General features: G+C 37.1%; 1 protein-coding gene across 4 annotated transcripts in view; it reads left to right on the top strand.

Moving 5' to 3' along the window:
* Positions 1 to 13468, top strand: part of LOC129725720 (uncharacterized) — a 500714-nt gene that overhangs the window by 416279 nt on the left and 70967 nt on the right. For all 4 annotated transcript variants that reach the window (XM_055681833.1, XM_055681835.1, XM_055681832.1 and 1 more), the window contains 2 exons: positions 5100 to 5201; positions 10750 to 10899. In XM_055681833.1, the coding sequence (XP_055537808.1) occupies positions 5100 to 5201; positions 10750 to 10899 (252 nt within the window). The remainder of the gene's footprint in view (positions 1 to 5099; positions 5202 to 10749; positions 10900 to 13468) is intronic.

A 13468-nucleotide genomic window follows, 5' to 3' on the forward strand; every position in this document is an offset into this window, starting at 1 on the left:
AATTTTGAAACAATTTGCACCATATTAAACAGTTTTCGGCAATGAATTTGTTAAGTGAACTTTATTCAAATTATGTAATGTTTCGTATCGTTTTAAAGATCTCACATGGCCTGGTCACATTTTATGTGACTTTCGAGGTTACAGTAAGAATGAGAGTCCAGGTATGTCGCTTTCGAAGGTAGCGATGAACATATGGTACATCATAACTTATTGCCGCTTCACGTAGCTTTCCCGTCCCACGTGCTTTGAGAACAGTATTTTTCGAAGACTCAACACTGTTCAGCTCCTGTTTAGAGCCCAATAGAAGTTGATAGGGTGCTTTACCTGGTTACAATCATATTTGAATCAAAGTGATTCCTAACTTTTAGAAACTACCTTGTCTTGGTCCCTATCATGAAACATTTAAAAAATAACTTATTTTTATGGAAAAACCGCTATCAACCATCAACATTTTGGTAAATCGTGAAGATGTTTTTTGTGTTCAAAGCTAGCAAATATGGTATGTTTTACTGCAAAAATGCTGCATGCCTTCAAACAGTTTTTTTTAAACTGTGTCAAATAACATAAAACACAAAAGTGGTTCGTAATTGTGGGAGATCCATAATTATTGGGGGAGTGTATACATGATGAAATATGTCAAAAGTTGTAAATTGTTTTCAATCTGTCTGATTTCATATATTTGTTACAAAAGTTAATAAAAACTTAAATGTTTTATTCCTGGTTTATTTTTTCTAGGTGGTTAAAACATACTATAATATACAATATAGCAGCTTCCGCAAAGAACAGATACATTCCACTATCTTTGTCGCATTCGAGAATGAAGCACTGTTTATGGTTTTTGTCAACGTATTATGTATCAATTTAGGTTGTTTCACTTTTTTGAAACACAAAAGACATATTTTAGGCCGATTTTGTTCATGTGTTTTCTTTATATTGTACAATCTACCGAAAACAACTAGACAAGCCGTCGTTTGTTTTAACATTGTCGAAATGGTTTGTTAATATCACTGTTTCACATGTGTTGTAAATCATAACAATCACTGATTTTTTCACATGCACCATAGCAACCAAGGTTACTTTGCAGTGAGTGAATAACAAATGCATATCAACCACTAGTATATAAATGTGTTCGGGTTTTTTCGTAATGTTTTTTTCAATACCTGTGTATATATCTCATTTTTTCTTCAACATGTAATTTAAAAATCTACTAGGAAAGCTATTTTAAGCTTAAGATTGTGATGAAGTTACTAATTTTGAACGTTATCAGTGTATTTAACATTAAAAATTATAATATTTCAAACAAAAAAAATACATAAAAAATTTAAATCCATTTTATTAAATTTTCCCCCGATGGATTTTTTTAAAACCGGTTGGTTTCGAATGGTATGGACCCAAACTAACTTTTGGTGAAAGAAAATCCGAGGTACATTAAAGTATGATAAACCGGCATTTCGGACACACCGTGCGCAGTAGTGATCAAAAAGGTTAACGAATCTTTCCGGAAAAATTCAGCTCGGTCGGCAAGAAAAATGGCTCATGAAATGAACATGAGTCACAACACTACGCACAAAATGATCAAAAATGCCCTTGGATACGGAGCATCCAAGAAATAAAAGATTCACAGATTATCTCGCAGAAATATTGCCGACGGGGTTGCCAGCTCTCGATTGCTGATAAAGACGCAATGTGCTCACAACATTCTTTTATTTGATAACAAATTGTTCACGTTGGAGTCTGAACAATCAGAATGACCTTGTATATGATTTCTGTCGATAAAAAAGTGGAACGATTTTAGAACGCTTAAGCTGTGATGGCTTGGGAAGCAGTATCCAACAGAGGAAAGCTTCCACTGCTGTTCATCAAAAGGAGCGTGGAAATTGAAGACACGTCATTAAAGACCATTTACTGCATTGTGCCAAGGAATTATTTGGAGAAGGTAGTTTGTGCTTCCAACAGGAACAGGGCACCTCTGAACGGCCTACATCCTCTCCCGATTTGAATCCAATGGACTACAGCATTCAAGGGTACATGCTAGGAAAGCTGGGTGAAGTATAACACAAGATTTTGGACACTTTAAGAACCGTTTAAGGTGAAAATCTTGTCTGAAACGCCCATCGAAGTCGTACGTGCAGCTTGTGATAGTTTTGAGAAGCGTTCGCGGGTCGTTATCAAATGCAAATGCGAAAGAATTGAAATGATAATAAAATTTATAATAAAAAAGAACCAGAGAAGAAATATTAATCTGTTTCAATTTTATGGCATAAATAGAGTGTATCACGGTGGTACCCTGTATTTTAACATAAATTATGAAATAAATTCATCAAAAAGAGGCTATCCACATTCCATGTAGACAGATTTTCGACGATCTACCGTGGACAACCATATAAATTCTTAAAAATTTGAGAACCGCTTCTTGTCTCAGAAAATCAACCAAAAAATCAAAATCTACCAAATTTCATACCGGGAACTAGCTTTACAGAACGTCGTCGAACTGTAGGCACGTAATTCGAAATAAAAATCACAAGTGTTGTGTGGAAAGCCACAACCGCTAGAGACTGACGTAGAACTACTCAACAAATTTCAGCAATAGGTTCAAGCTCCAGGCGCACAAAAACAGTAGAGAACAATGTTTAATCTTCACTTTTTCCTAAAAAGAACAGTTATTTGTTCAATTTAGAATTGAATATGATGCTGATCGCATCTCAGGCTGCCCCCACAGTGGGTAATAAGACACTCTGACAACGTAATGAAAAGCTCCTTTCACACTGAAATTGATTGCCAGAATCTTGTGTTGTTCCCAAATACTACAAGGTATACAGCCCTAGGGTTGTATGAAATGGTGACGTGGGACTAAACACTGTAATTAGGGGATTTTTTGTTACAAAATATACAGAGTCAGCTGACAGAATCAATGTGTTTACTCAGCAACTGTACGTATTTTTATTTTCACCCTCCCTGGAAATCAATATTTGGAATATATTCAACAACACTCAAAAGAATATCATTTATATTTGGCGATATTATGCCTGTAGTATTTTTTTGTGCAAAAAATATGTATTTGACAAGGCACAAGCATATCGTGCTTGTTGAATAAGCACAAAGAATTTCTCGTAATGCGTCAAAGTCAGAATTAACTCTATATCCTCAAAAACCAAATCCAATAATACTTACGTTATCATAATGAATGGTTTTGTTTTATTTAACTGTAATTAAATCAAATCTATAGTATGGATCTTACTTTCAAAATAATATGGAAGCCCTTACAAAGGTTCATCAATTAGCAAACAGAAGAAAATATTTTAAACAAAATTATTAACAAGTTCCAGCAAAAAATCGTAGCAATCCACAATTACATTTTTTTTGCTTGACAATTTTGTTTATTTGTCTACAACTACATTCGCTGTATTACGGGGACAGGAAATATACGTTTATTATGGTAAAGCTTAGAATAATCATTTATCATCTAAAAATTTTGAAATGTAAAAGAGATTCTGTACGAATCTCACTAAATAAACAAAAAAAAAAATAACAAGCATTCGCAGGCTCTTACTCTTCTATAAATGTATATATATGAGGAATTTACTCTTTCGATACTATCCGGTCAAGATTATTTAGTGAATATCGAAGATAAAATTAAATAAATATCCGTTGCAAAAATTTACAATTCTCGTTGAGTAATTTATGGCAATCATATTTGAGATAAACTTTCAATCACCATCAACAGCAGCATTGCAGTTTTTCCTCAATTGCATAAAAATAGAAATGTACGAACAAAAGTGTACCACTGCAATACGAATAGTACCGCTGCAGTACGAATAGAAGTGTACCGCTGAAATGTACGAATAGAAGAGTACCACTGCAATCATAGACGACGAGAGACCTGCGGTTCTTTACTCCACTGGTACTGTTGCTTTTACCGGCATGCTTTCTTTCAAGACATCAGTTTTTATTAGGTTTTTCAAAACCTAACACGCAGGTTTAGAAATTGTTCAAGTTTGGGTATTGTTTCAAACTTTTAGGAAAACTTTTACCTTCGAGACATCACATTAGTCTAAGCTCATGGAAGCAAAAATAAATTGACCTATTGGGACGGGGAGACTCTGTCAATTTTTATTTCGAAATTGATACAGGGAATATCACAGGGAACAGATGGTGTCCATTCACGTTGTCTGTGCTAGGAATGCTCGCATGTAATTGGTTCACTATTGACGTAAATTTGTTATTGAAATTTTTCATCAATTTTACCGCTTAGCAATGAAATTAGAGTGATAATTAGCATATTACAAAATTGTTATACATTTTATCTATCCAACAACATATTGGTTATTATTATCCATCATGTGGTTATGCTGTTATTAACGTTTAAAATCTGACGCAACATTTGCCCGTTTCATTTCCAATTTTACAGAATGCATCCCAGTATAGTAAACAAAGACGTGTACCACGTCAAAAAATAGTTAAAGCTTTACCGGGGGAAGCAGAACTTTCTAAGAGACTTAGTTGTACGCAAAAAAAAACTCTAATTTCAACTCACCCACATATGACTGCACTTAGCCTTCACAGGATAGCGTTGAATGTGAAGGACCGCCAGATGTGTAATCCTGGCCACAGAATAAATCCGCTCAGTTCCATTTGCATTGTAAACAGGCGGCGGAGGAAGGCACACTAAAGCTAATGTCGCACCGGTGGTCCTCGGTCTCTGCACTTGTAACCTGAACGCGGCAAGGATGAAAGCTGTGATGCGATTTTAATTCGTTTTTCTCATTTTATGAATACTCGTCCACACACACACACACACCCACACATGAGGTGTGATGAAGGCATAACAAACTTAATTCTCTCTCACTTGTCCGAGCAAAAAAGTGCTAACTACACCCAGAAGAAATCATGCTCCTGTTACATGGGATAATGCCATGATGCCACTGGGGAACAACTATGAAATATATTGTTGTACCCTCTGGGTTGCCCTGTCCGGCATATAAACACAGTTTCAGTGTATTGGACGGACCGACCAAACATTTTTTTTTATCAAATATGTTATTCATCAAGTAGTAATGAAAACTGTAATGACTTTTCTCGTCTTTCATCTTTCGTTTCAGATACGGCAGTCCACATCACAGCCGGTCTCAGTCGGTAAAAACACCCGGCAGCCGAGCATCTGGTCGACCGAATCAGCTTTGCTTGCCACAGCAGCGATCCAGGTTAGTAATTTTATTCAATCCAGGCTGGCCATTTTCTACATCCTATCATTAATTATAAAGCGTGTTGAGTACTGGAAAATAATAATTTATAAAATTCTACCCTAATTAAGCTTACATTTTTTGTGCGGTAAATAATATAACACATTAAACCCACACCTCGGCTACTGTTCGAATAAAATCGCAAAAACAAAAAAAAACGGTTGCTTTAACCTGCTCATCACGGTAATCGATAAGTAAGCTGTTCCTGCGGGTTACCGCCATTTACCAGCTAGTTGACCACCGAAAACAATTAATTTCCCTTACGTGACGCGATATTCTGTTCCACCGTCACGCCGTTCACGGGTAAATTGCGAGGACACGACAAGAGGCGAAATGAAAAACGATCCTTATGAAACTGTTACAGGACCTGCTCCTGACCCTAGGCTGAAGGTATCTACTGCGACACCAAAGCACCAACGTGACGCTACCTACTGATGTGCTAAATCACATCGACATGCTTTGCTTGCTAACCACGCAGCACCTTCAATGCAACTCGTTGCGTGCTTTGTGAGCATTAATTTCATAATGATTCACCCTTTGGGGTGGCACTCAAGTCAGAAAGGGAAAAACCAACAGTAAGTTGCACTCGTCGTAATCCCGGGAATAGGAAAAACCGAAGAAAGTTACGAGGCACTGAATCCGTAAATTGTTTCGAATAGTTGTCAAAGCAAAACGTGCTGATAAAACGGCACAGGAAGCTCGATATGGAGAAGTTTTATTGCGTAAATTTTCCAACCGCATTCTACTGCGTAAGAACTTTTGCAACAAAGATGCAGAACATACCGATTACGGCAGAATTTTACTTCGAAAAGGTCAGCGGTATAAATAAACGGAGGCGCACGATCTTCAGTGAAATAAAAGCTATTTGAGTTTATTAGAAAGCTGCTGATTTGCAGGTTGTACAAAAAATATTTTTAGATTATTTTATATTTACAATTATATGACATCCAGATAAATTTACAATTAAAATCAGGTCCGCTCTTCCCACAACTCCAGCTTCGCATGTAGTTTCTCCTCCTCGCCAACCGGGAAATCGTTTTTGATGTGAAACGTACTTCTAATCTGTTCGGCTGTTTTATTCTTCATCATATTGGCAACTGCCTTACAGGTTAGTGCCACCAGCGCTCGGACGTCCAGATAATTTGCGGCCATCATCAGCTCGAACAGGGTGCGCTGGTCAACGTTAAGGAATTGCAAATCCCACCAGCTGATGTCATCGGTACGCTTTTCTGCCGAAGTTTCCTCAACTGGGCTGCTATCGTTTTGGTGATGCTTCACCCACTGGATGATTTTTTTCAGAATCTTAACACTCACATTCGGCAGGGAAATTGCTTCGTCGTGCTCCAGTTGTACGCCGGCCTCCTCCAGCATGGTTCGAATAGTTCCGAAGTGTTTCACAAGCTCAATATCGACGTACAAACTGACTCCGTCAGAAGTTTGAAGCCTTACTTTTGTCATGGTTGAAGTATAATTGATCTCTATCGTGTCGAGGACGTAAGCAAGACTGTTTCTATGTATATTGTGAGAAGCATCTTTTATACACAGGTCGAACTCATTGTCCAAGGTATGGAATACGCAGAGGGTAGATTGGGATTTTCCTCCCGTTTGAATTGATTACCCCGTTATCGTAGCAGATTCGAGGGCGGACCTTGTACGTCTTTACCCAGGCATATATTAACCTAGGTATATTTTAAGAAATTTGTTGCCCCATTTTCGGTTTAAAGCTCAGAGGTAGAAATTATATTCAAACATATTCTTTGTTAAGTTATAAAGTAGGCAATGTATATGATTATTTCGAGGATGCTAATAATGGGCACAGGCTGAAGATGTGATATAGACTTAGATTTTTTTTCTTAGTCTATATCACATCTTCAGCCCGTGTCCATTATCAGCATCCTCGAAAACATCACATACATTGCCTAATTTATAACTTAAAATGTAAGTCATAGGACAATAACCTAAATTAATCCACCTTGCGGTCAGACCCAGCCTTTCTCATTCAAACTTTTATTTGTTTAAATAGATTTACATGAACGCTTCAATCCAATAAATGTATATTCACTCTTTAGGTTCTAAAATATTGAAGTTGTAATCTATACTTATAAAAAGTCAAGCCGGTCTGTCTGTCTATCTGATCCATATAGGCTCGAAAACTACCGAACCGATCGAAGTGAAAATTTGTATTAAGGGGTTATTGGTGCCGATAAAGGTTCCTATGATAGTTTGAGACCCCTCCCTCTTCTGTAAGGGAGGGGTCCCATACAAATGAAACATAAATTTTTGCACAACTCAAGAACAAACCAAGCAAATGAAACCAAAATTTGCATGTGGATGTTTTAAGAGGTAACAAATATGTCAATACTAGTTGGACGCCCCTTCCTTTTCTGAAAGGGAGGGGTGCCATTCAAATGAAACACAAATTTCTGCACATCTCGAGAACCAATCAACTAAATGGAACCAAATTTGGCAAGTAAATGTTTTTAGTGGTAAAAAAAATATGTCCATAATATTTTGACACCTCTGCTTCTTTTGGAAGGGAGGGGTGCCGTTCAAATGAAACACAAATTTCTGCACATCTCGAGAACTAACCGAGTAAATGGAACCAAATTTAGCATGTGAATGTTCTTAGTGGTAACAAATTTGTTTCATAATCGACTTCAGGCAAAATTTTGGATTGTAAGATGGCAACTTCCGGTTTATGGAAAACAGCCAAAAATATAGTAATATCCGGATCTAGAATGATACACAGAAGTTAAAATCGATCGAAATTGTCTTCAAATGCCATTTTGAAATCCAACATGGCGACTTCCGGTTTCGGAAAAACAGCTGCAAACGACCAAATACCTCCCAATATAAGTATTTCCGGAACCGTAATGATGCACTGGAGCCACAAATTGACTCCAGACAACATTTTGAATTGTAAGATGGCAACTTCCGGTTTCTGGAAAACGGCCTGAAATAGACAATTCCCATCAAATATGAGTATCTCCGGAACCAGAAAGATGGACAGAAGCTTAAAATTGATCACAGGCACAATCTTGAATTTTAAGATTGTGACTTCCAGGCTCTGGCAAACAGCCGGAAATAACCAAACACCATTTAATATGGATGTTTTCGGAACCAGTGTTACGACCAGATGACAGAAATTGATTTCACAGGCAATTTTAAAGTCCAAAATGACGACTTTCGGTTCCTGAAAAACAGCCCAAAGTGACCAAATACCACCCAATATGAGTATCTCCGGATCTAGAATGATACACAGCGGCAGCCGGTTCCAGGAAAACAGCCGAAAATGATCGAATAACACCCAATATGGGTTTTTCTTCAACCAGAATGACGCTCGAGTTCCGGTTTGTGAAAACAGCCTAAATAAAAAAAAAAACAAATACTATCCAATATAAGTATCTCTGGAACCAGAATGTTGCAATGAGCTAACAATTGACCTCAGACACCATTTTAAATCGCTAAATGGCAACATATAGGAAACAGTCGAAAATGACCAAATAATACTCAACATGGATATTTCCGTAATCAAGATGATGCAAAGAAACCAAACACTGACCCTGGACACCATTTTGTACTTAAAGACGATCACTTTTAGTTTTTGGAAAACAACCAAGATAACTAAATACCTCCCAATATGAATATATTCAGAATTAAGGCGATGTACAGAAGCCAAAAGTCGAGGATGTTGTCATTTCGATAAAACCAATTATTTTAAACGATTTGTTATTTGATTTTGATCATATCCTATGGCCAATTCGTCGTGCGTTTGGAGACTTTAAACACATCGCAAGGAATCAATGAGTTTGGAACGTTTAAATAGTACGACACCACATTTAAATTATGTTGAGGCCTCATATATCGATCAAAGCAGGTATAGTTATAAATAGTCTTTGAATTTCTTTTCTTTCCATAACTTTTGAGCCACATGTCAAATCATTATGAAGTTTGTTATTTGTAAGTTTGAGAGATGATTCGCTCGTTTGACACTAGTTATGTTCAAATAAGTCATGTTATCTTTGTGATAATAGACTTTCGTTATTTTATTAACAATTTCATACATAACGGTTGCTTAAGTTCGATTACAATCAAACTGAATGCGAACGTATAGGGCAGCCAAACTTTGAAACCACGTGTTCAATCATAATTCATCAGTTAACCCTTAACTAGCTCGCTCATCTGATAATAATATTGATCAATTCGGTTGTGTAGTTTCTGAGATAATGAAGTTTCGTGATTTTCACATTTCGGTATATTACAGACGAAGTTACTGTTCGATTAGAGTAAAATTCAATAGAGTGTCATGAGGCAGCTAGACCTTTCATTTGACACCAATTTTGTGGAAATCGGGTCAGCCATCTCTGAGAAAAATGAGTGAGTCCAAGTAATCTTCGGAATATGTTCCTTTTCATAGCTGGATTTCACATTTTTAAACTTAACAGGCAAAGTAAAAGTCCGATTGCAAAACAAATCAATAGGGTCTTTAGGGCAACTAGACCTTCCATTTGGCACTGATTTTATGTAAATTGGTCCAGCCATCTCTGAGAAACATGAGTGAGATTAAACAGTCTTCAGAACACGTTTCTTTTCATAACTTCTGAACCACGAATTCAATCTTTATAAAATTCAAAAGTTAAGGGTTTTTCAGGTAGCCCGTTCATTTGAAACTAATATTGTTCAAATCGGTGGTGTGATTTCAGAGATAATGATGTTTCATGATTTTTACATTTTGATACATAACCTCTGAACTATTGATCCGATTTCAATGAAATTAAATAGAATCTCATGGGACGGCAAGGCCTTTCATTTGCAATTAATTTCATGAAAATCGGTCCAGCCATCTCTGAGAAAAGTGAGTGAGAATAAAAATCTGCACTTACACACACAAATACACACACACACACACACACACACACACACACACACACACACACACACACATACATACAGAAAATGCTCAGCTCGTCGAGCTGAGTCGAGTGATATATGCCATTCGGCCCTTTGGAGCACTTTTATATCTTCGGTTTTGCAAGTAATTGCTATACCTTTCTAGAAGAAAGGCAAAAATGTATTTAGTTCATGAAATATTCTTTGTTTCCATTTTTTTCCTCTTCCATTCGAACAACAGAAACTGAAAATGAAATCCGTTCTTGTGTTAGTAATAGGTAATCAATTCCAAACGAAAAGAAAGATAAGCACTACCCTCTGTGGATATAAAAAAATGAATTCCAGCCGAGCAGACTAGAAGTACGTTTAGCATAAAACATTATATCCTGGCAGGCAAGGAGAACAAATCATGTATCAAGTTACAATTGTAGGAAGAGTGAACATAACATGTTTTGTTATTAATTGTTAAAAATATAAGTCACAACTGCATATAAATTAATCAAACGCATTTCACTTCAGTGTTTTCTACCATTTTCCTACTTTGAAATCATATCCTCAATATGTATTCAACTTAATTATTGCTCCTTAAGCAAGATTCCATTTTCCCGGCTATTTTCAGAGTGGCATCCATGCCCAACACCGGTGTTGAAGAGGAATACTACAGGCTGAGGCATTTTTCCATCACCGGTAAAGGCGTCATCAATCGGGGCGATTCCCTGAAGAGTCGTCGGAGCAAATCCAACAACAGTGTAGCAAGTTCTAACTCCAGGTAGGTCACGGCACATGCATCTGTTGCACTGAGACATCAATCATTTTCCAAAATCTTTATAAAATCCCACTTGCGTTAGCGTTTTCGTTTGCTTGTCATTACAAAAACATCCCAACAAGCCATTCACTTAGAACTAACTGTAGCGGAAGCGGATTTAGAATAGAAAATAGACCAAAATTTACAGCTCACAGAGAGTTTCATACAATTATTGTCGACTTCAGGAGTTTATGTGAAGAACGTCTTTCTTTTAAAAAGTGTTAGATTCCTCGGGTTATCTTAACCGACGTGCAAAGGTCCTTTTCGCATTCGAAAGGCTTAAACACGCAAGGGACAACCTCTGAAATCTAACGTTCGGATGAAGAAAGATCTACGCGAGTTCGATTTTGCTAGTGGTATGATTTTATTCGGTAGCAAATCGGGTTTATATACAAAAATTTACAAATTGGAATCTTACGAACTATGCCTACGTATGGAAGAGAAAATGAGAGAGAAGATTCTCCTAATCTTCGTAAGGGAACAAAAAAGAACGCGACAGAATTTCCATTCGTCTAGTCAGGTCAAATTTGCCTACCCTTAATCCGGTACCTGAACGGAAAAAAGGTTTCGAACGTTATCGGCTTTCTTTACACGCGCCTACGACAACATTCATTCAGATAGTTACAATGCTTTACAAAGCGCCGGATTTGCATTCTCTATTTCCCTACTTAAGATGATAATGCGTACGCAGACGCGCCGGCTGATAATAGGACTTATCGCCCTTTTCTTTGAGCATTACTCGCCCATAATTCGCATAGTCATTGACGCTGGCTAAACCTAACAGACTAAGAAAATAGACCGCTTACGATTAGTGGCCTCGCACGGATCTCGAAATTCTATACCTGCTTCTAATCTAGCACCCGCACGAAGGGTCGGTCGGGGCTTATTTAGGTAGCAATCTCCTCTATGACGGGAACCTATTTGCGATTATTTGTCTACTCAAATCTTTCTTTCAAGAAACAATAATAAATGAGTTACTGAATGACTATTCGTCAAGTTCTAAATAATGCGTTTGCTACAATTATGGTTATACTCAAACAGGATGAATGTAAAACCTAATCCACAGGGGAAAAAATGTGAATTTTGAGAATATTGAAGAGAGAGATGGCACACTTAAGTCACTCACTATCAGTACAAGTAGTATCAAGGGTATGATTGCGGAAAAGTATTGAAGAAAGAGAATAGAAGAGAACATCGTAAAAGATGAAGTGATTTCGTGCTATCACTAGGGATACTGCTTACCATGCAACACACGTGTTATTTAAATAAACCGTTACGTTAAGTCAATTATCCATTCGCGAAAAAATATTAGATTTGAAGTTTATTGCATCACATGAACAGTATGGTACCAATGGAAATCGACTGTTCGAATTCTGTAAATCTCGAAAGTTTCATCTTCTCGAAAAACGTCCCCATAAAATAAATCACAAAACTTAACTCCCACAGACAGACAGGCATTCGATGCTGCCTTCCGTTGTATGGTCAGAAATAGTATATTTTACCGACATTCCTTCGCCGGAATAAAGTGCTGATACTAGACACCATGTTTCCCGCGGGAGAAAAAAAGGCGGCCACATGGTAGTGAAATAAGTAGACAACAAGAAAAAAAGAATAGCGTTAAAGTTTTTATTTTTTGAGAACTAATAAAAAAAACTATAAAAATCGGAAAAGACTATTGTGCCTTTCTGGGGTTTCAGCGGGTTAGGTTTTTGTACAATTTGTTTAATAAATTTAACTTAGCAACAGTCTTGATGCCGGGCTATCGTTATTTTATCCGTACTTATGCAAAAGTCTAAAAAATTACCCTAGCCTTTGCAATCAGACTATAATACTAAAATCGACTCGAGCCCGATTACACTGAAATCGACTTTCCGGGAGTTGGAAAGTTTTTAAGCTGGAAGACTTTGCCAGAAAGTCGTTTTAAAAACAAAATGTTTTTTTTATTTCTTGAAGTCAACACCACATTATTTTTAAGACATTTGGTTTCTGGACATTTCGCATAATACCTGAGAACTGCGTAGTCGTTACAGAGTCAGCTTTAACAAGCGCGTGGTCATGGGCTCAAATTTTAATAGAATCCTGTCATTCGAAGCCAAAAAACATGAGGCATGAGTTAATGCTCAGGCTCCTTCTATTCACCTTTCCTGCACGTTTAATTCTACATTACCTGTATAATTTCCTACAAAGCTCAACAATAATCCGCCAGGAAGGTCGTGGACGACCAGCCAAAGTAGTGGGCAAAAAAGGACTTCTTCCTTCTTTTCTAAATCCATGATTCAAGCCTAGTGGTTTGGTTATCAATCAAGATCAAGATAAAGACGAATATTTGAACCAAATTTTGATTCCATTTCTTCAAAAACACCAGGCCGATGAAAGGTATGTGTTTTGGCCAAATAAAACATCATCACATCACGCCAAAAAACACAAACGTTCTTCGACTCCATTTGTACCCCAAATACACAACCCAATGAATCTGTTTCAGTGTCGCCCAATCGACGATTTCTTTGGGATTTTAAGTTCCTTCGGTGCAAAA

The sequence above is a fragment of the Wyeomyia smithii genome, chromosome 2 (assembly GCF_029784165.1).
Source record: "Wyeomyia smithii strain HCP4-BCI-WySm-NY-G18 chromosome 2, ASM2978416v1, whole genome shotgun sequence".
NCBI classification, from domain to species: domain Eukaryota; kingdom Metazoa; phylum Arthropoda; class Insecta; order Diptera; family Culicidae; genus Wyeomyia; species Wyeomyia smithii.